The 23725-nt window shown below is 42.9% G+C and overlaps 1 protein-coding gene across 1 annotated transcript; it reads right to left on the bottom strand.

Annotated features, from left to right (window-relative positions):
- Nucleotides 1-11296: 11296 nt before the first annotated feature.
- LOC121611281 (cortexin domain-containing 1-like) lies at nt 11297-11479 on the bottom strand. Its single transcript, XM_041943741.1, has one exon. It carries the CDS (start codon nt 11477-11479, stop codon nt 11297-11299), a length of 183 nt encoding a protein of 60 aa, XP_041799675.1.
- Between the last annotated feature and the right edge of the window lie 12246 nt (nt 11480-23725).

The following is a 23725-nucleotide window of genomic DNA, read 5'->3' as shown; positions in this document are numbered from 1 at the left end:
GGCCTGCGATGGTGGTCAGTGAACCAGGGCTGGTTCTTGTCAGTGGCGATCAGGGTCTGAGCCCAGAAATCTTTGAATGAGTCTGAGGTCACATATCGATCATCATCATTATTAACATAATGATTATTATCATTATTACTAGCAGTAGTTGTAGCAATACTTCCAACACACATATATGAAACTAAATGAAAGTATAACTATATAATTACATTATAAGAAACTCATAGTGCGTAATCTGTTTATTTCACTGTTAATTCACTTGATTTATGGTGGCATACCTTTACCACGGATAAATTCACTTAACAAAACCAACAAAATGAAAAAGGCCACTGAGGCTCACATTAGAAGAAGTGAATTTAGCACCTGCCGAATGTTAGGGCAAACATGGCCAAATGGCAGCCATTTAAACAAATATTCCAGTCACTCAAGGTTTGGAGTAAGGACTAATAAATGAAGGGTTATTATCAGCTGCCGCTGAACGAGTGCTTTGTATTAAGGTTCAGCTGGGAGGCTCTGTCATCTCAAGGCTCTCACTGGGGAGAGGGCGAGCCAAGAGAACTGTGACCGACAGTGATTTCATTGCTTCAGCATCATTAGTCTAATCATTCCAGAGGCCCAGGTGGCGGTGACGGTGAATTTCTGAGGAAACGTACATTGTGTTTACTTTATTTGTTTCATGTTAGCAGCCTGAAAGCTGGGCACTCCCAGCTGGTCCTCCGGTGACAAAGAGACTATAGAGAGGACTTCGCTCTGACCGTCCTGCTTAAAACACATCGTTTCCTACGCAGCTGTGATCAGCGCTGAGCATTCAGGGCTTTAGCCCCATAAGCCCACCCCTGGCACCGCCTCTGCACTGAACTGTGACATGCACGATGAAGTATTCTCAGATGCATCTACAGCACCAATATATATATATATATATATATATATATATATATATATATATATATATGGACCGCAGGTTGGCTTAGGAGCAGCAGAGATGTTGATATCAATCTAGATAGAAAACAGAATCTGTAGACTCTTGCCAATTGTTTACTTAAGAAAAACAACAAGGTGGAGTGGAGAGAAATTATTGACTGACATTAGCCTGAAGCTGACCTTTACTTTGGCAATGGAATGTAAGTAAAGAATTAATGAATAAATTAACTAGAGGCCAGAGTGCGTCTGCGTGTGCTTGTGTAGGTGTGTATTTTGTCCAGAATGCAGAATGCATGTTTTCATTGGGAGGAAATGAGAAGGGGGAAATAAGAATTTTTATAGCGTCCCCCTCCGAACGCAATTTGCACTCCAAACAGCCCACCACCCCAGTTTGACGAAAGCAGCTTGTGGTCTGCGGTCTGCCAAGAAATTGACAGACTGCTGCAGAGCAATGGCGACAGCAGAAATGGATGGTCGTGCAGCGCTCTCGGCCTGACTCGCCAAGCTTCTGTGATGGAAAATGAAGCGGTCTGTGGAAAACAGCTGGCAGATTATTAACCAGAGGAAGCAGTTTATTCTCTAACCAGGCTGACGGACTGTGAAAATGAGACTCTCTGAACAATGCCTTATTCCCAAATGTTGTTTGCACTTGTTAGAGTTTTCTGTTCAGTTATTTTGGTTGATCAGGGTGCTTCTAGTGACTTTGTAAAAACGTTTATCATATTTACTAATGTGTTGGAAATATACTAATATATACTCAAAATGAATTAAAATTAAAGTACTTATTAAATAATAAATAATTACAAATAAATTAAATAACTGATAATAAATACCACTTTAAGCATTGCAGAATTAGTATATTCATTTTTGATACATTTAAATAGAACTTAATAACATCTATGTAGAAGTACACCTTTTAAAAGCACATGTCAAACATACTTTGAATGAAGTTAAAGTGTACTTGCACTGATTTTTCTATACTAATATGTATTATTGCTATTACACTACAGTATACTACTTTTTGACCTGCCAGTTTTTAGAACAGCAGAGTCTTTTTGTCATCCTTCCTTTGCAGTAGTAGTTTAATAAATACATCCATCAGAAAGACAGTTTTAACCATGCCATGGTTCATACACTATATGTGTGTTTTGACATATGTACAGGACAGCAGTCTGTCTCTGTATATATGTACATTGGTGAAGTACCACAAAGATATCAAGATTAATAAAACAAGTTATTAATCTATTGTTTAACTTGTTTATATTGACATGTCGTGAGGAGGGTTTACAGGTTTTGTTTTAAAACAAGGGTTCAAAGAAAACATGAATGCCATTTGGACAACCATGCCTTTTTGCAAAGTGAAACATAAGGATCAGCTCCCTCACTACCATCATTTTAATGCATTCCCTTCAATAAATAGTTCACCATTTTTGGAAATCCACTGACTCATTTTCTTTCCAGGAGGTAGGTAGGAAGACTGATACTGATGTCATGTCAGTGTGTTGAGTACAGACCAGGAGCCAGGAGCCTAAGCAATGGTTAGTCTTCCTCTCACTACTTTCTGGCCTCCTCACCCTTTCTTTGGCTCTTAGTCCCAAGCCTGTGGGTTCCTACAGAGGATACCTGCAAATCAGAAAAATGGCTCACCAATATATATTTTCAATTTTAAGAAGGGCTCAGAAATGTAATTATCAAACAGCCACTCACCCAGGAGGAAGTAGTGCATTTGTTGGGGACCGTTTTCAGTGGTGGATTTGGTGTGCAAGTGAGTATTTGGGACAACAGGACGGTGTATGTGAGACTGAGCCAAAATAACCTAGTGTTCACGGTAACATGTCAGCCGGTGTGTTTGAACAGTTTCTGGACAGGACTTGTTAGTGGGATGCATTAGTTATCTGTTTGGGTCTACACATCTGTCAAAAGAATGATGGCGCGTCTTCTCCCATTTGATTGAGCTGGCCAGCTTCCACCATGCTTCCACCCTTTGTGCTAAGCTAGGCTAAACACATCCTGGACCTTCAGTGTCTCAGTCCGGTGCACAGAGAGGAAATAAATATCGATCCGAAACAACAACCAGTGTATTTTCTAAAATGTCAAAGTGCTTGTTGCAGTAGATGTTTACCCTTCAGCCTTTAGGTTTAGTAGAATGTCAGTTAGGCAGCATACTGGAGCAGGATATTTTGGTCCTCAGCCTGAATACCCTCCAGCCACATCATCCATTCCACCCCCACCTAACCCACCACCACCCAACCGCCCCCTCCGAGAGCTTTGGAGAACCAGTGTCAGTGTAATTATTCAGGCACTTTCTGCTCTCCAAGACCCGCAGGGATTTCAGACTTCACCACCCCTCCCTTCCTCGAGCACTCTCGGTGAGTTCCCTGTGATTTGCTGTGGAGAATTTAGAGGACAATTTCACACCTGAGAGGGAACCATGTGACAGATATCTCTGAGATAACAGCAGCGAGGCTCCTGAGTCGCTGTGGTCTTGTCAGTCACGTTGTACGGAGAGGTTTCCTCAGCCTCGATGGACGACCTGTGACAGGTCAATACATCATGGAGTCCAAAGGGGAACGTGAAGGTGTGTGTGTATCCAACTCTTCATGGGAATAAATGTGTCAAAAAGAACATTATCACACAATCATGAGATACAAATGCCTCACCTAGCAATCACTTTACTCCTGTCAGCATGAAGCACTGTCAGATCTCAGTGTCGACCCTACAACGAATGCAGATCATTACAAAGACTGATAGATGCACTGAACACCATGGTTTTCTGTAAAACTGGATTAGTCAACACAACACTTACATAGAATCAGTGTTACCTTTGTGCTCACCTGATGAATTAAAGTCCAATAGTGTCTCTCCTTTCAGATCTGTTTTGGTCTCCTCCAACTCCTGAGAGATAGTTCTTTAGCTGCTAAATGCTCTAATATGTATCCCAGCTGGTTGCTAACTTTGTCTGCTGTTTGGCGATGGAAAGGTAGTGTGAAATGGTCTTATCAAAGCTTTGTCACTGACAACAACTGCCTACTGAAGCTAGACAATAAAGTTAGAGGCTGTCAAATCAAAACAACGAGCTGAAAGAGGTTATAAAGCTCTGTGGAGCTGAGGGGACCTGCAGTGCTGGTGAAAACTCTCTGTTCTCCATAGATGCCTTTCACATTACATGTAGTCCCACTTTATCTTCTTTGTTTGCGAGTGAAAGATTTTTTGTTTCACATTATCGTCACATCGTTGAAGAAGGAAATTAAACTCGCCTCTGCCAACAGTAAAAGCAAGGATTGTAATACACCATTTCATCTGCAGAGCATCAAAATCAATTTTCATTTTCATCCAAAGCGTTAGTCAATTATGGGCTGGTGCATTCCTCCTGACTGGCCCCTGATCAACAGCCACATCTCCCATTTCCACCTCCCAAGAATACAGCTAGCTCATGATGACAGAGCGAGAGCCTTGTTATTGGCAATTTAAGAGGAAGATACTAATGAAATGTGACATTTGTGATCTGAAGGCAAAATTAGTTAGGCCTAGCTTCAGAGACAGTGAATCCTACATCTTCTGTTTTAACTTCAGGAAGTTACAGATCGTCTGTGAAGCTGACCTGAAGTACTGTACTTAGCAAAAACAAAGCAAAACAAAACTAATATACACACATACACCAAGGAGACTTGGGTTATATTCTGTTCAAGTTGAGCGATCAGAAAACCAGTAAACTCTACTCTGAAGCTAAGTCTAAAGGAAGTCAATTCTATCATCTGAGTTTAGAAATGTAAAGAAGTTAAAAATGACTGACTGGAAATTTTCCAAGAGAAGAATAAAGGGTACTCAGTCGCTTGTTAAGTTTGAATTATTCTTACTTTTCATTTGCGGCGCACAGCTTGTTTTTGTCCCGGCGTCCAGCCCTGAGCTGGAGAAGTCTTTATTCTCAGGGCGAGTCATCACACTGTGTCGTACTGTCTCACAGCAGACTACAAACACCCCACCACTCGCTCTGTTCAATATTACTTCATTACCTACATCAACTGTGACATCACGTCCTCTTCTTGGTTGACTGCGGGACCATTTTATTGGACAGGGGGCTAATGCAAAAATGTTTCAACTGAATGTAATCCTGGTTATGCTATGTTATGAAATGCCTTTGGAGGAGACGAGGTTGCATTATTTTGGATGTTTTTGTGGTCAGCTGGTGTCAGAAGTTTTGGCTGTTCCTAGGGGTGACGTAGTGGATTGTGGACTCACACACACAGTTTCTGGAGGACAGGAATCCAGCCAATCAGCACCATCTTCAGACTTTTCAGTCAGCGGTCGTGGCTGCTGCTCCAGTTCTGCCAACACAGAAGCACGCTCTTAACTGTTCTAAGTCTCTGTACTGTGCGCCTGGTCAGCTTATCCACAGCTTCCTGTGTGGCTCTGCATCCCTGCCCATCTGCCACAGGTACCTGACGCTGTGTGAGCGCACGCTTTTCACAGCTACAGTTAGTAGTTGTGCATCTAACAACTGTTCTTACTTGAAAGTGATTCACTGAATCCCATTTCCACAGTTTTTCTGCCAAATTGCCAATAAATCTGAAAGCCTGACGGGGCTGTATGTGGCTGTTCGTCAGAGGCCAGACAGGAGGAATGCAGCGGGTGTAGCACAGCCTATAATTGACCACCTCTTCAGATGAAAATGAGAATTGATTCTGATGTTGTGCAGTGTAAATGATGTATTGCAGTCCTTACTTTAAGGGTTGGCAGAGACACCTTTGACTTCCTATTTTAACAGCGACAGACAAAAATGAGACAATAAATCGTTTGCTCACAAATAGCAAGATGGAGAATGGAGGACCTACATTTATAGCCATCAAACATAACAAAACTGTTACCTGTCATTTGCATATGAAACAGCAAAGGAACTAGCAATAAAACACTGACATTCAGTGTATGATTTATCAGCTTAGACTATGAATTTGACCCATTATGAAGCCCATACTGAGGTCTGTGGAAGAAGACTGCTAAGTGACTGATTGCTTGTTGCAGTCTCTCGTACGAAGCGCACCTCATAAGCAATCAGAACAATAATCACACTCGGCTGTGGTTGTCAATTGCAAAGTTCAGTTTGCGTGCTTGCCCTGTATCCTTCTGTGGTAATGTGAACACTGGTGATGGAGCTGTCACTGCCTTATTAGTACATGAAGATGTTTTATCATAGTTGAGTTGAAGGTTCATTATTTACTTTGGAAATAGCAGCATGACAAAAAAAAAAAAAGACTTAGCAAACACAAGCTCCACTTACTGGAAGATTTCTGGCACATCTTTTGGGGTTCATGCAAGGATGGAGTTTCATCAACACGTTCTCACTCCCAGCTCGTCACATACAGACACTTGGTCAGGACCCCTTAGCGTCGCTTTAAAATTCACTGGGTACACCTTAAGTGTCATTTTTCAAAGTGCAGGACAGTCCAGCAGACTTCTATAGACAGCTCATTCTCACCACCAAATCAAATGACATAGTATAAGGAGTAAGAATACTCTGTATTTGGAGAAAGGTGGGGTGGTTGGATGGTTGAAACAAGGGACTTTCACCCAGTAGACCGGGGCTTGTGTCCTGTGTGAGACTCAAGAGACCCATCAGCTGTCTGTGAGCACAAAGTGGTCACAGCGTCACCTTGGTGGAGGTCATTTTGACAGGGAACAGATAGTTTTGTGGTTGGCTGCCTGCTCATTGAGCTGAAAGCAACAGCCAGTCACGTCACGACTTGTCAGATGTTTGAATGAAAAGTGCGATGTGAGATAAAAGCAGGCTTTGTAAAGAGGACATTTTGAGATACAAACTGCTGGAATTCAATAAAAACAATTTGAAATAACCCTCACATGTTTATCTACATGTTTACTTTTTGCCATGCAGTATCCTACAACTTTAACTTTATATGATATGAACTCAGTTCTGACCCCTGACAAGTCAGCTCTGACACTGACTGTGGCTCTCTCCATCAGTGGTCACCTTTCAGTTCTCGATGGGTCTCTTCATGGAGAACAGGACTTGGTGTGAAATGTTCACTCATGCAGAATTTGCAGCGAGATGTAAATGGCAGAGAGATGTTAGCAGGAGGCACTCACACACCCAGATGCATACTGAATGCTGTAAACGGTGCTCTGTGCCCCCTTAAGCATGCTCAACATGAGAGGAAGCCAACCCTTTCATAGACAGAGCTGAAGCAGACAGCAGGCTGCCAGCACGCAGCCAAGGTTAAAGGAAAGAGAGAAACAGGGCACAATTTAACTGTCAAGGCAAATTAAATCACTGTTTTACATTCTCACATTGTAGACCTCATTATCATAATATACTGTATGTACCTTGAACCTGACCTTCAAAGCTCTGTGGATAGTTGAATGTTCAGAATATGCCCTTGACTCTGAGCACGACTAGAGATTTCCATCTCTGTACCAATTGGCCAATGTGAGATAGAAGCTGATGTAAAAGGCCTTGGGGCTGGCAAAAGGTTCCCCATGGATAAGTGCTGAATGAAATTTCATCAGGCTTTTTGTGTGACCCAATTACATGTCCAAAATAATAGGAGATTAGCTTCCACTTCCATTTATGTTCACTTAGAGAGCACACAAAAGACAAGGACTTTTGGCAGGTTTGTAATTCACGATCATCTTTATTGTACTGCAGCCCAGCTTTTTTTAGATGTGAAGCACCTCAAGCATCCAAAAAAGTCCTCACTCACTCACTCGCTCATTCATGTGCTAGTTGTTGGGCCTCTGGTGGCGGCCTAGCAAAGTCTGCAGCTGCAGCACCGGATATAGGCTGCTTCATGCCATACGTTCCCACTGAACCTGGCTGCGTCGCGCTTACGACACGGCTACAGTGCAGCTCAGTCAAGGCTCTGTTGCAGTTTCAGTGTCCACTGGAAGTGCATCAGTTGAGTGTTCTTTAGCAACAAGCATGAATACATCATTCCATTTAGATGTGAAAACAGAAGGTCCGTAGCTGCATTTTATTTGGTTAAATAATTTGACTATCCCAACAGGTCAAATTTGAGACACTGTTGGAAATAACTGGTAACAGGAAGTCTTTGTTGTTGTTGTTTTTACATTTTCTGTGTCAGTTAGACCATGGAAAGGGTAAAACAGCTCTCAAAGACTTTAGCTGCATTAAGACACAGAGATGGTGCTCACAGGGCGCAGAGACAGACTGAACAGAGGTTTCACCAGCTGACACTCAGCACACCAGGCTGTCTCTTTCACTCCTTGCCATATGTTGGCTGTGAAGCATTTAATTGTTGGCCAAACTTGAAACAGAGAGAAGTCTTTATACTTCTTTACCAACACAAATCTAGAAAACAGAGTCAGTAACAAATGAAACTCATAAAGCCAATAAAAAGGCATTTCTGTATGTTCACAGTGAGTTCCAGGCATTAGAAGTGGAAGCTGCTCAGAGAGCAGAGAGCTGCAGCATAGAAACAGTGCAGCGAGCCGAGAACAGAGCTGTGTAGGCAGCCCGAGCGCGATGCAGCCGCGTCCAGCCGACACCCGCCATTACTTTTCACTCCTCTCCACTCTGCAGTACTGCTGAGCTATGTAGGGTGCTTCACCTCATTGTTATACAGCAGATTATTTCATAACCTCCACCCACTTTTAAAGTCAAGCGTATCAGTAAACTGCTATCTTCCACACTGAGCCCCACCACCTTCACTGTTTGTCCTGGGTATCTGAGATCACTGGAAAGGAATAAGCACAGCTATTTAACCCTGCTGCCTTAAGAGAAGCACAATGTGCCTTTTTCCCATCCAAAATATGTTCATTTGTCCAAGGAATCTAAGGTAAAGGGACCCAAGGAGCTGTTATGGAACTCAGCATTGTGCTAAATGGCTCTGTGATTTATTGTAAGCATAGGCACTTCATAACATGCAACTGACAGTCATTTCATAGCTGATAAATGCTGTCTATGCAGATACATACGTCAGACACAGATTTAGTTGACAGCAATAAGAGCACATCAGTTTGTTCTAAACTAATGGCTGAGACAGGCAGAGCAAACAAGGCTGTTTTATGAATAGAAGCAATGGTGTCTGGTTGGAGCAGGCCATACTGCAATGAGCTGCGACATATAGGACAGCGAGGGATACCTGTTTTGCAGTTTTGTCTGTGTGTTTGTGTATGTCCGTGCATTTGTTTATCAGCAACAGGAGAGGACATGCCATGGTGGCAGCACATAATCAAGCACGGCTGCTACTGTAAAGGCTAAACGGCTACAGATTGTCTGAGCGTTAATGCTCCATAGGTATACTCAGACACTGAATCTCAAGCAAATACAAGTCAGTCCTATAAGAAAGTCGTAGTTCTTTATAAAACATACAAAATCTGCCTGCGTGGCTTACACTGAAATCGGCTGACAAAGGCCTCCTACAGCTTACTGGTATCTTGCATTATTTAAAGGGACACTCCAGTGATTTGGTACAGCAGCAGAGGCTCATATCCTGACTTTAAACTGAGTGTGGGTCGAGGATCAAAAACTTCTCATGATGCAACTCAACAGCGTCTTTTGCCTGTTAAACCCTTCAAGTTCTGCTCCAGAAGTAAGAAAACCTCAATTGAGCGTGAACATGAACCGACTCAACATTATGTGGCGCAGTTCATTCAATTTGTCTAGTCAGGGAAGATTATTTTAAAAATAATGATAGTAGTAGTATAGTAATATTGTTCATTGTATATTTCACTCTTCAGAAGTCCCAAGACCAATGTGGGTTAAACATCACCGGCTTGACACAAGAAGCCAGCTGTGTTACTGCTGTGGTAAAAAGTTCCAACGTTAAGATGGTAAATGGGCTGCTTACCTGTCTTACCAACCAGCCACAGTATTCTAATAGCAAGTAATGGAGAAATACTCAGAATATGGATTGTGAAGTCCAGGAACATGTCAGAGAGACAGCGCTGAGTCACAGAGGCTGGTGGAACAGCAGCTGGTTTGGATGTGACACTGGAACTTTGGCTCTCTGTAGGCCTACGACTACTTTCACAGGCAAGCAAAACTGATCAACATCAATGGAGCGTCCCTCCTAACATCCAGATCTGGTTTTTGCTCAATGAAAAGTTATAACGACACTGAATGTTTGAGTGATTGTGATTGTAGAATACCCTTGCGGCTCCATGCTAACACGTAAACATACTAATCGTACACTAACCCTAAGCTAGTCAACAACAGCACAGTGCTGCTACAGTGTGCACATCTTCATCAACACGTGACAGCTACCATGATCAAACAGGCCAGTCTCCTCAAAGCTCGTCTGTAGTCCATTATAGGATGATTCTGGTTTCTCATAACTTGGGTCTTGTTTTCATCGTTTTGCTTGTAGATTTTGATGGATCTTTACACTTGCTGACAGACAGTTGGGGTGACCATTTTATTCCTCTTTATTGTAATTCACCGTGCACCCAGGTCTCAGTAATTAACTTGCTGAGTGTGCTAATGCTGCTGAGGGGAGTGATAACCAAAACTACGATGACCCAGGTTGTAATAAACCAGAATTATGCTTTAAGTTTGACAAGTACAAGTAGTTTCAGACTATGAATGAGCTTTTTTTTTTTTTTTTTTTTTACTAATTTTGTCATGATAGGCTTAGAAACGTTTCTTTTTCATGTTCAACTTCAGTTAATTTGTCACTCCAGTCTGCACAGGTGTAAAGGGAAAGTGCGACCAGTCAGGGATGGCGTTCGTTTGCCATTACTAACTACGCTTCTCCGGCAGGAATGTAAGGCAGCCCTGGGGCTCCTGAAGACATCGCTAGGTAGATTAAAAAAAGCCAAGTTTATGTGCTTTACTCTGTGGTTGTAACAGTGTCACTCCATCAATGGCTTTGTTGGCAGACAGAATCCCAGCAGCTTCCCACTTTCTTTGTCCCTCTAGTCGCTCCATATTTGGATTAAGCAATCTTTTTTTGTCCTCCCAGTATTCATCTTACCAGATGTGTTGGTGTCATGTTCAGGCCTGGTTTGCATGTATTTCTCTACTCTGAACAAAAACTTTGTGTACAGTTACTGGGGGTTGTTCTATCTTTCTGACAGTAGTACTATAAAGAACCCTTTCAAAATAAAACAACTTTAAAACAGTTTCAGAGAGCATAACTGGTCATTGAGGCTTGTACCACAGCAGAACCATGTATGTGTATTCAAGCAAAAGAAGTTCTGTTACAGCAGAAGACATGCACTCTTACGTGCTCCTTCGTCTTTCATTTTGTTTTTAATTTTGGGAAGGAAATGGATTGTGGGGGCATTATAACAGAAGCACTGCCTGACCGCAGAACCCTTGAGGCCTCCTCCCTCTCCATGTGGAGATTTGTCCTGTATGGTTGCAACTCGTGCACGTTATGCATATGTGTGTTTGAGTGAGTCAGTCATCCAGGTGCTGTTCCTCCCACGTGGAGGTGGGGATCGCACTGTAGGGGTCCATGATGACTTTTGCGCAGCGGATGATCATGGCCACCAGAAGCAGGCAGAGGAAGGCGATGCAGGCAAGAGTCAGGCCCTGGTCCACATCCACGAAGGCTGGCTCCGTAGTGCCCTCCACCTCCATGACTGCTGCCGTCTGCTGACGCTGTCCTCAGACACGCCCACACACCCTGCTACCATCCTGAACACCCGGCTGGAGATACAGAGAGAGGAAGACAGACGTGTTAGAGGACAGGGACTAAAGCCATGACAGAAATGTCCAACATGGCGGAGGCCACATTCACGTTCTCTGTGAATCTGATCATTTCCCTTGAACGTGACTGCTGCAGCCTTCTGTACTGTGTACTCACTGTGCTTCCTCCACTCTGGGTTCTGTATTTGCTCCACACCCTGAGAAAACAACATGCCCCACTTCTTTCCACAGACTGTTTCATTAATGATACATTATAGTCTTTTCACAGGGGCTGTGAGGGGACATAATGGCAATTTAAATTTAGTCGCAATATGAATCCAGTTGCATATGCATACAAAGTAGGGTGCAATGGTTGGTCTATACATGTATTATCATGAACCATTCGGCACAGGACACGTGGATTGTTTCACCCGATGAACCGTATAATTACAGTCTAATTACACTGTGTGTCTCTGTGCATGTGGAACATAAATGCAAAAATGAGAGGAAAGATTTGACAATTGTGTCAAATTATGGTTGTGACTAAACCATAATACCAGGAATGAGAGACCAGAGCTTGAAAAGCCTCATTTAAATATCAGAATTTAAGTTACAGCAACTCTGGACAAGAGAAACTCTGGACAGAACATGTCGACATTGCTCGACCCAGTTCACGTACTGTCTCTGGAAACAGCTCGGTCAAACATGGAGGTTCCAGCGCCTGTTAGTGGTTGGCTTAATTCATTTAAGTGTAACTTTTTTCTCACCATTCAAGTAGCCTCTGGCTGCAGATTCAGACAAATGCAATAACAAACAGCAGAAGAGTGTTTGTCTCTCGTCAGCAAACAAAGTCAAATTCACAGCTAAAACACCCAACACGATGTGAAGGCAGTAGAGTCTAAACTCTATTCAACCCTTCGGCTGGTGGATCATCAGCTGAGTGTCTCTGCGGGCATGGAGAGAACAGTCGATGCTCTCTGCGAGACACCGATCTGACAACACAGAGGACCATCAATATTCAGAGTGCATACGAGTGTGGAAAAGCTGAGCAATGTCTTGTTGTTTCACGGTGATTTCTCCTGACCAGAGAGCTCCATAAATCCATCCTCTGCTGCACAGAGATAAGCTAAATTATCCCGCGAGCAGAACTAAAGGGAGGCGTGGGGGAAACAGGGCAGAGGTGGTTTCACCTTCACTGCTGTTTGCTCTGTTTGTCCTCCTGCTTTGTCCTGGCTTACAAAAAACAAGTAGAATTGAAAACTGTTGCAATGACTGGAGCATGGCAAGACTGAATGCTGGAAATATGTCAGTTGGAAATGCAAAGGGTGACTGGAACATGCACAAGTTGCTGTACAACCTGGTTTGTTTAAAGCATATTAACGCCTTTACTAAGGTCTGTTTGAGAGTAATTTAGTGCTAGAATAGAAGCAGTGATAGCATCTTGATAAGCTGAGCACATGACAGTTCACGGCTCTCAGGTGCCTCTTCCTTGGATCATTGTTCGTGCCAATGTGGAGAAGAGAGTCCTTTCCTCTGAACCGTCTGACGTCTGGAACAACGTCAGTTTCAGATGATGGTGGCACAGCTGGATCAGCTGTCAGTTCATTTGTTCTGCAGCAGCTTTTGATGGTTTGGAGCTTGTATTTGTACATACATGCGCTGACCAATTACTAACAAAGGCACACAGTGATGTCTGCATGTTGGAATATTAAAATAATTGAGAGTCTGATCACTCATTAAAAACCTACAGTGTGTATTTATACTGTGCTCAGAGACACTGAACGCACATGAACAACTTTTAATGACAGAATCTGTACATTTTCAGTAAATCTTTGAATTAAATGCAGGACTCAGACAAAGGCTGGCAACGTTTCAACACAGTTCGTTCAGGAACAGGGAATAGTGAGATGGAGTGATGCTGAGTTGAGCTGGAGTTTATGGTGGAGCATGGCAGGCAGAGAGAGCTGAGCTGCTGCTGGAGAGTGGACTGGCATGACGCTGAAGAAATCACAGGGAAGTCCACATACTGCAGGGTTAATGATCTGATAATTATACCTCATGATTATGTATATGTGTATATATACGTATATATAAAAGTACAACTTGTGGTGCTGCCACACTTTCAGAGTAAGATCAGCTGCTTGTCATCTGTCTGCTTAGTAAAATAAGCAGTTGCTGCATTATGAAGCCTATTCATCAGTTTAACTAGAAGAGCCATTACCAATAATCATCACATGACACAAGAGTGCCTCCATCACTCTTCTGACTTTTCTTTTTCTTTTCTATATCAAATGCCTCTCCTCACTAATAATGCAGCACTGATATCAGACTGCCACAGGGCGACTAAAGGAATCTATTGCAATTTGACAGTGAACAGTCGAATGCTAAGGACAGTCAGACTAATATGTATTTTACTGGTGATGATGGTGATGACTGTCCTGGGGTCTAACACTGGTCCCCAACAACAAACTGTCTGTTCCGTTTCCACTGATGAGCACATTCAGTGGGAAGATGCACAGTTTGTTTTAAATCAGACGGCGTGTCTGAAAATAAGGTTGTTACAGAGAAAAGTAAGTACAGTTCAGCAGGGTGTGACATACAGAATCTAACCACACAACCAGAACAACAGAAAGAAGTAACAGACAGAGGTTATGGAATAATTATACAGATCATACAGACTGGCACCACTGATTTTTCTGATGATTTTTCTGATAAGTACTTAATAGTTGCCAACAACACACTTTCTGTCCTAACAGTAGCCACGGCTCTGAGTGCAGCAGGTTAACCACACAGTACAGCCTTTAAAGATGAGCCTGCTTTGCGAGTCTGAGTTAATCCCACAGTTTGAGACACTGTGATGAGACAATATATCTTGGTTTTGGACACAGCAGTAGAAAAACATACGGATCATTCAGGATCTGTGAGCTGCTTCAGATCAGTTAATTGCATATCCAGATGGACTGGACTCAAAGCTGTGGTTGTTCATGTTGCCATTTAGACCTGATATGATGTGATGGGCATATAAATATTTAGAGGACTATTATGCAGTGGTAGTGATAAGTGGAAGTAAGCATGGTCTGTCAAGATCAGGTTGTCAAGTCGGAGCACGACTCAGTGGGGAGACGGTTTCTTTCTTAATGTGATTCACTGATGGAACTAGATTCATTATCAATGCTGCACTGAGTCGTTAAGCTGCAGTTTAGCTGCGGTTCAGCTGAGCCTGTGCTTCTTTTAACAACCAGGCTTTAAATCCCTGCGAGGTCCAGTTTAGCTGGACCCGTTCTAAACCACAACTGAGCTCGTCAAACAAGTGACAGTGCAACAGGCCAGTTTTAGATTTTATTTGTTTTCAGATTCACTCTAGTTAAATAATGGATCTGCGGGGTCTGAAGAAAGAACCATAAAGAACCATTTTCATTCATCACAAATGATCTATTATTTCCTCTTTTAATCTGTGTCATGAATAATGCAGTGAGAGTGAGGAGGAGGGTCTGTTGTCGTTCAGCAGTAACACGTCGTAATTGTTCATCATGATTCTAATTCCATTCAGCCACGTGAGGCTGAAAATCCCCTGCATCAGATTCAAGTTTGACGTGAGATATGTCTGTGTAGTTTACCTTTTGCCTAAAACATTTGGCCTTATAAACCATTTCTACAAAAATTCTAACCATAACCTGGGTTAATGAACAATTAATTAATTCACAAACAATATCAATAAATGCAGATGCTAACAATTATTATTATTCACAGACCCCTCTTACCCACCGTCACACAGACCGCTGCAGCCACACAGCAACCTGCGGCAGCAAACACAGAGGACAGCCAGGCCCACAACTGAACGACAGTTTTCATTTTCATTCCACTGTTATCCTGTCATTACATGCCCTAACCCTAACCCTAACTTTAGATGTCATTTATTGACCAACACAGCATGAGCATTAACGTGAACAAAAATACCATCAATCAACAAGTTTAATGAAAAGGAATCCAGCTTTATTTAAGCAGGAATAACAGAGAAAACATTGCACTTCCAAAGCAATAGAAATACCAGGACGACGAGCTCCACCTGCTTTACACTCACAGTGAAGTAATGCAACAAAACTCTGGTGCCTTCCCATCGTCAGGTAGGTGTACCCATCTCTCAGGTAAATGCATGAAAATCCACATTAATATTTTCTCTATTTAGACCATAAAGGGATTCTACACAGCAGTGGTGCTGTGCCATTAGCTGTGTTATTGTTCACTTCCACCTTTCAAAACCAGAAACTGGCTAAGCCTGGCGTGGCATGCTGCAAAACACAGCAATGTAGTAGTTTTATACTGCATACTACTGTGAAAAAGAGTACACAGTATGTAATACAGAGCGTGTAGTACATAACTCATACTGAAACAGACATAGAGCTAAAAACAAGGCCAACGAGGCCAGCTTCGCTGGGGGCCCCAGACAGTTGCTAATCTTGCTTTGTATTCCCCTGAAACTGATGCATGAATCATCTCATCTGTCTCAGCACATTTTACTGCGAGAGTGATTCCACCTCGTGCAATAAGGCATGCTGAGCTGCTCCCTTTCCATATCTTAAATGTACTGCACTTCCCATGGTGTGTTCTTCTTTTTGCTTTTTTTGTCCTGTGTTTTGCTTATCAGCTACCCCAAAAACCAATATCCAATAACCCGGCCTCACCTGGCCTTGATTTGATTCTGAAATTATAGACCCTCCAGCCGGTAGGATTCAGTACAGGCAAAGTAAGTTCATGCTGTATTTTTCATGTTGTCCAATGTGAGCGTTCGAGGGCTCGCCTTGTAAATTTGCTGATGCATGAATCCAAGCCGAGGCGAGATTGTGAAGTAGAAAGTCAATTTGGTGGTAAAAGCAGGAGAAGAGAGACGGAGAGAGGGTGAACTGGTGAAGTTGAGTGCTGTTGGCTGAGATAAATACCGTCTGCCTGTGTTATCACTTAAGCTGTAATATATGGTGACACCCAACCAACAGCCGTCCTATAATTGAGTGGGGTGATTAACATGCAGCAATCACAGTGAGTACTTTACTTCAAACACACACACACACACACACACACACACACACACACCAGTGATAAAGTCCCTTCTGTGGAAGTGGAAGATGGAGACTGTGTCAGTTAGGAGAGAGACAGAGCTGGAAATAAAGCCTGATTTTGGGAGTGAACTGCTGTGAGACTGTTCCTTCAGACCAAATTTAATCAAGCCTGCAGTGGCTGAGGAGATTGAAAAAGCACAGAAAGTAGTGTTATATGCAAAATGTAATCAATGTGATTTAAATTATTGGTATGTAGTATATCGGTGTATTAACATGTAAGCAGGATGTAATGTTGTGGCTGATCAAGGTGGAACTAATTTTCACTCTATAACAATGTACTGTATCATATTTCATTCAGTGATCAAATGCTTTGGATGAAAGATCAGATGTAACCAGTAACTTCAGCTGTCAGATCCAAGTTAAACACAGTCCACAGCCATGTAAGCAGCTCTGCGAGGCAGACATTACAAATCAAATGATCAGTCAGATTGGTCCTTTCTGTTCATTTCAGTGCAAAGGTTCATTCACTGACTTTGTGGTTATTCAAGCAATCACATCACCATTCACCACATCAACACCGGGACATTATAGCTGCTGTCTTTTGATTGATAGTGCAGGCCGTACTGTAAGTAAGCATGCTGCTGGATCTGTTTCATTCAGTTTGATCCGAAGCTAGGCATATACAGTGTTGGGCAAGCGACATGGAAAGTGTAGTGAGCTAAGATATCAATTACTCTCCATTAAATGAAGCTTCACTCCACTGAAGCTACTTCCAGAGAAACGGAGCAAGCTAAGCTGCAGCAACATGGCTTTTTACACAAAACCAGCTTCAAGTAGATCAGAAAAACTGTCAGTCAAGCAGTCTGTAAAACATTAAGATGCAATAAGCTGTGCTCTCTGCTCTCTCACTGCACCAAAACCAATATGGCAACACACACAAACAAATAAACAAACACAAAAAGGGGAAAATGCTCTATGTCTGCCATATTTCCATCATGTCGTTGAGACGTTGTAGAATTGTTCCAGGATGTCACCATCATATGGAAGAGCCTCTGTCGGCTACACACACACATCTGTGTACGTCCGCTGTGTCACTCACTGATCCTCACTAGTTGTATTTCAGACTGCAGCAGAAAGCTCTGCTGTTAGCTTCAGTCAGCCTCAGCTTCAGAAATGCTTGGGAAAATGTAGCTTGTATGGACACTATTGCACTATTTCATCAATAAAAGAGCGAAGCTACTGAAAAAGATATTTGATTCAGAAAACAGCGATGCTACCATCAGGCCAGTAAAAATGTAGTTAAAGTAGTAATGTCACTACTTGTAGCATCAGTCAGTTAGTTGCAGTTAATGAGGGAGATAGCTGAGCAACCGGGGAGGGGAGCTCCATTCTTAATGGGAACTGATTCCATCAGTGACTCACTGTACTCAGTTCAGCTTTAAGAGCCTGTGTTAAAGATCGTCATGTCCATCGACCATCAAACAACCAACACTGCCATCTCTAAAAAATGGGTTGTTGTGATTGGGTGTGACGAACATTGATCCAGGTGTCCCTAAAGGATCAAACCAATAGCTTTGTATATTACTATCTAATATTAGGAGCATGCCACATTGTTTCAGGTTGGTTTTCTATGCTCATATCAGCTGCTCATTTTGAGTTCTGTGAGTTCTGAAAATCAGAAAACACAGAGTTGAAGCTCCTTTTGAGATCGGTAACGAAACAATTTGCCGCCTTTACTTTCTAATTTATCCAACTATTCTCCAGCGCTCTTCTCCTGTTCAGGGTTTGTTGTGGCTGCAGCTGGTGCCCTCATGTGACTACCCCTTTTAGCGCTTTGTGTGGCTCTATGGATGGCTGTGTCAGTCCACCAGTGAGAGCACGGTTGCAGACTCTCAGGCTTGTTTCACCCTCAGCTCCATCATGCACTCTTGCTATTTACCTTTACAAAATAAAAGGAAATAAAGCACCATTAAGAGATTCCTGCATAATGTTAAAGGAGCTACAGCTAAGAATTTAGTTAAAAACATTCAAAAATTAGCTAAAATTCTGAAGAGAGTGTGAAGAAATACCAGTTTTTCTCTTACTGTCTGTCAAAGATGTTCATGTACTGTATTGCAGAGAGGCGTTTACCTCGTTTTCCCAACCTTCTGTAAATGAAAGCACACCCACTGCGAAGATACTGGATCATATTCAGCAGGTCATGGTCTGTGGCCCATAACTCCCGCTCAGGCCTCCAGAGGTGGGTGCTGCCTGATGCCCGACCTCCTCCTTCCTCTCCCGCTTCACGTCTGAACCCACCTGAGCCCTCGGGGTAGCGCTGCTTCTTCATCCTCTCATGTTGGACTGAGAGCAGACTGGACACTACAGTGACTCACTGAGGTGCAAAGTGGTCAGACAAGACCCATATAATATGAAGACAATATCTATTTTTCAATCAGGGAAATTTGCTTGCCACTTGGCAAAGGCAAAGCATTCTGGGAAAACAAAAACTCACAGGCGGGAGGGACTCTGCATTTCCTTGTTTGTTATGGGGACATCTCAACTTTCTGGTCACATGCTGTACCCTATTTGGTTAGAGTATGAATTGACCTGTAAAGTTTAATGTGAACAGATTGCCATTGTTGCTTTTGATTTGGCTGTATTTGATCATGGTGGGTTAGAACCAGGTATAGTTTTGTGTAATCAAAATACACATACATATATACGGAAGCCGAGAACGGCCAGGTCCGTATACATTTTTTTTTTTTTACAGTTTTCTCGTGATAACAAATTATTATTTCGTTGTCTCGAGATATCAAAGACCGTTTTCCCGTGATAGCCTACACACAGAGCCTCCAACAGGACAGTGGTTAATTTGATGACAAGGGAACACAGAGTCGAGGTGGATTTCTTGCCGAGTTTGGCTCCGGACAACTCAGAGTTGAGTCAGGAGAGAGGAGTGCTCACAGAGCCAACATTAGCGCCGATGCTGCTAACTTTATGTTAGCAACGGCAGCTGCAGTTAGCTCTCAGTTTAGTCAGGAAGCTGCTGCAGTCCACCAGGAATCTCCTCGGCATTGTAATGGTCTCTGTCATCGTCGCTGAAGGCTGTGTGTTGCTCCGGTCCGGAGTTATTCATTGTAAACGTGCTGTTTGTTAGGATGTCTTACTGTTAGCTGCTAATTTGGCGAGATGTTTGCACAAGCATAGTCAAAATACTATTAAAATTGTCTAAAAAACAGCGGTCACAAAACAAAACTTGGTCGACATGTGTGAACACAGCATAAAGCAGTGGGAACAGTGCTCGTTAGGTCTGCTAGTATACAGACCTGGCTGTTCTCTGCGTTGCACAGTCATTTCTAAAGCTACACTCCTTGCAAAAAATCATTTTATTTTTCTAAATCCATCTGCTTTTATATTGCTTCCCATTCCTGTAGAGAGCGGACTCGTTCCCACTGGGCCTCTGCACCCCCTAAATCCTATGCACTGGTTTTATTTGTAAGAATTTAGAATTGGTATGATCTTATCTACAGGATGTGTCTGGAGCATGATACACTCATTCCAGAGCACGTGAGATTGTTTTCGGGAGGCGCTGTTTGCCTTGCAGGAAACAATTAAGTGTGTAAACTGCCTGGTGGGGTAGTTTGAGCAGTTTGACAGAACAAACCTTTACACGTTTCCGTTCAGCTCCATGCACAGTGAAATACTGTTGTAAAGAGAGGGTCGAACTTTGTCGAGGAAGAAAGAAAGAAAGAGAAAGTGCAGCTCTGAAACAGTGCAACCCTTTGTTTGGAGAAATGCAAAATGGATATTTCCTGATATTAAATGAAAGTTCAAAGTCCAACACAGCCGGACTGCTGTGGGTGCTGCAGTAATCTGCTCACCCCCCCCACCTCTTCTTCTCTTGTGATTCACAGGGCTGAAAATTTGTGGCCAGCACTCCCATTCATCATAGCCCATCTGCCAGCCCGTGGAAAGGAAAAGAAATAAGTGGGGGCGGGGGTGGGGGTAGTGGTGGTGGGGAGGGGGGGCTCAAAGTAAGTGAAAAGCTGCAAGGGAAATATGGAAGTATGCCCTCCATACCTTAAAGAAGAGTCAGACTGACAGGAACTGATCTCTGATGGTAATGAGTTTATACAGCAGCAAACCCTTCATGAGATACAGCAAATAAGCCCCAATTTAAACACAAGACATCAGGACGTCAGTTCAGGGTGTTTGAGGAGGAGTCAGGGTTTGTTATGGATTTTCACTTTTGATCAGATGGTGTGAAAACAAATCTCTGTATAGGGAAGGACTCATTTAAAGGATAAGTCTGATGATATTCACGATTTTCCTTATTGTCAGCAAATACACACAGACATAAAACAGACAGCAACACTGTCACACAGGTTGACATGTTCCTTCAACACCATGAACACACGCATTTTGTTTATTTTGGGGAACCAGCAGGCTTGGGGCTGACAACCAGGGTAACTACACATTGGACACATTGTTGGTGAATGACTGAATTATGATTATTATGCATGCGACAGTGCATCCGCAACACAATACAAGAATAAAATAACACAACTTATTCTTGTTATAAACCTGACATGGGGGGGAAATACATTTTTAAAGGTGTATAAATTTTCAGCATAAGTTGAGCGTTAAAGCTAGAGTTGGTGGTGCATCTGTGGCTGTGGCTGGCCTGCAATCAGCCCACCTGTACATACTCTGCCCGTGCACTCAATCCACAAGGCTACGCAGGTATAGAACTAAAGTAATAAATGAGCCAGTTGCACAAGAACGGCTGACAAACTGGAAAAATGCCACAATGTCCCAAAGCTAACATGCTAGCTTGACAGCTGTGGGTACGAACCACAGCCATGCTCATTGTTTCTAGTCATTATGATAATGTTTTCGTGCATGCGAATGAGACGCAAGGCAGTTGTATATGGTTAGCGATGACAACAATGTGTCGTGCTTGTAGCTCAGCAAACACGCCCTGAGCCGACAGACCCTCGTTCAGCAGCACAAAGCACACACCCACGGCAGAGAGCAGCCTCTATTCAGAGTTACACTCGCGACCGCTGTTTTGCTTGTGTTTGTCCGACTGTGGCAGTTAACAGTGTCGTCGATTAATGTGTGCATTAGAAGAAGAGTGTTCTTCCTCGCTCCTCTCCTGAACGCTCTCTCATGGACTCGTCCATCAGCACTCCTCGACAGTGTGTGTGTGTTCAGTGGCTTTGGAGGGAGGAGTGAAGGAAGGGAATAGGATTCTTCAGTTATATGCTTTCACAATCTATCTTACTCTGCTGGTTTCTGCAACTCCAGCTTTAATATGAATAAGAAGTAGAAGGCGGCTGGCGAGAGACACAGCACACATCTGCTGTATTTGTCACATTCATTGACTCTTCATTGTGTTAAGCGGAGCCAGATGGGAGAGGAGAAAACCCTTGAGGAGAAATGGTGTCATTCTACCTCTGTCCCCACCCGCCTCCCTCTCCACCCCCTTCCTGCCCAGTCTGTGTTTGCTCTGCACTCCAGGGACGGTTGGAGTCGGCCTTTCACTCTCCCTCGCTCTTTTCTTATTCAGGCTGAACACAGCTCAAGTGGGAGCTGGTGACGAAAATGACAAAGCCGGCCCTGTAATTCCCACAAACCAGGCTTCAGTGGATAGGCTGCAGTTCTTCAGTCCAGCAGGAGTACAGAGGAGATAATAGACCCACAGGGAGGTCTGCAGCCCGCCAGCCTCCACATGCCTCAGCATCTGACAACTGCCATTAAAGTCGCAGGTGCCGAACCCCACAGGAATGAATACCAACAGTTGGTGCTCCTCTTTATCACATTCTGATTATAAAAGTGATTCGCTTGTCAATTAAGGAAAATTCTTGTTAATTAAAACTTTCTGGCAGCTCTGGCCATCAGTCCTGGTTTCGGCACTCACAGCACTTGGTTAAGGGAAAGCCCACAGTCCTGGTTAAATGTCCAAGGCCCGCATATGTGTATACTGTGTGCTGCTCCTGTACTGCATAAGTTGGAGAGACTACAGTAGCATGCAGCAGATGACTATGGATAAGGAGGTAAAACAGCTGCCTGTTTGATGACCTTTTCCAATCCATTCATCATGATGTAAAAGCAATCCATCACATTTAAACAGTCATGCAGACAGTGAACTGGGTGGCATTCCTTTCATTAAATCTGAAAGTTATTTCCTACACCACAGCCTGTGCAGGTGAATCAAGCTTTCAGGATTCATGCACATGCTAAACTTGATTAGCATTACTTCCTACCAGGTGCAAAAGTATTGGACGTGTACTGAGCTCTGTGAATATGTTATATTGTTACATTAATACTGTGTCGACAATGAAAAGTGGACAAATTGGCCCATGAAAACACACAGAAATTTGATCACTGATGTTTCAGAAGATGATTTAAAGTTCCTTCAGGTTATTGGGGCACTGTGAGTGACACTGCGGTGACATCTGGGTGCATCTTTGTGCATTTAGGGAGTTATCTCAAATTGATTCCTCTTGGTACCTGTGAGAAAGATGTCGATGAAAAACAGCCTCTAACAGATTAATCCTGCCATGACCTCTTTACAGTCAGCCTGTGGTGAAGGCAAGAACTGTCCAGCCTGACTCAAACATTAGTCCATGTCATGATGGGTTAGGGCGGTGGTGTGGTTACATGTCCAGACTTTCGAAACTTTATAAAGACTTATCTTGTCCTGTCTTAGTAACAGTGTTCACTTCAGAGTATCTGATATGTGGATAGACTAAATTACCTCCTGGTTAATCTGAACTCAGGTCTGTGATGCAGTTTGATCTGAGAGCAGCTATTCTATAAAATTTGTGTGTGATACAACTCAATTAGCTTTTTTTTTTTTTTTTACTTGGAGACAGGGATGTCAATGGCTAACCGTTAATCAGTTAACCACCAAGAGTACTTGTGCCTGGTTATACATGCCAACCTATATGTTAATTTGCATGCACATACACACATGCACAGTTCACCAAAACTGACATCTCTCTTTCTCAATATTAATATTAAGAGTAGCCAATATAATGTATTTTCTGAGAGAAGAAACTGAGGAGAAAAGCGAGATGAGTAAATAAAAATGAATAGTTTAGGTAGAGTGAGTGTGTCCAAAACCAGCTGCAGAGGGCATGGGGACATCAAAGTA

This window comes from Chelmon rostratus, chromosome 1, assembly GCF_017976325.1.
Source record: "Chelmon rostratus isolate fCheRos1 chromosome 1, fCheRos1.pri, whole genome shotgun sequence".
In the NCBI taxonomy this organism is placed as follows: Eukaryota; Metazoa; Chordata; class Actinopteri; order Chaetodontiformes; family Chaetodontidae; genus Chelmon; species Chelmon rostratus.
Note: the sequence above shows the minus strand (reverse complement) of the source record. Positions and strands in the feature narration are given on the sequence as shown.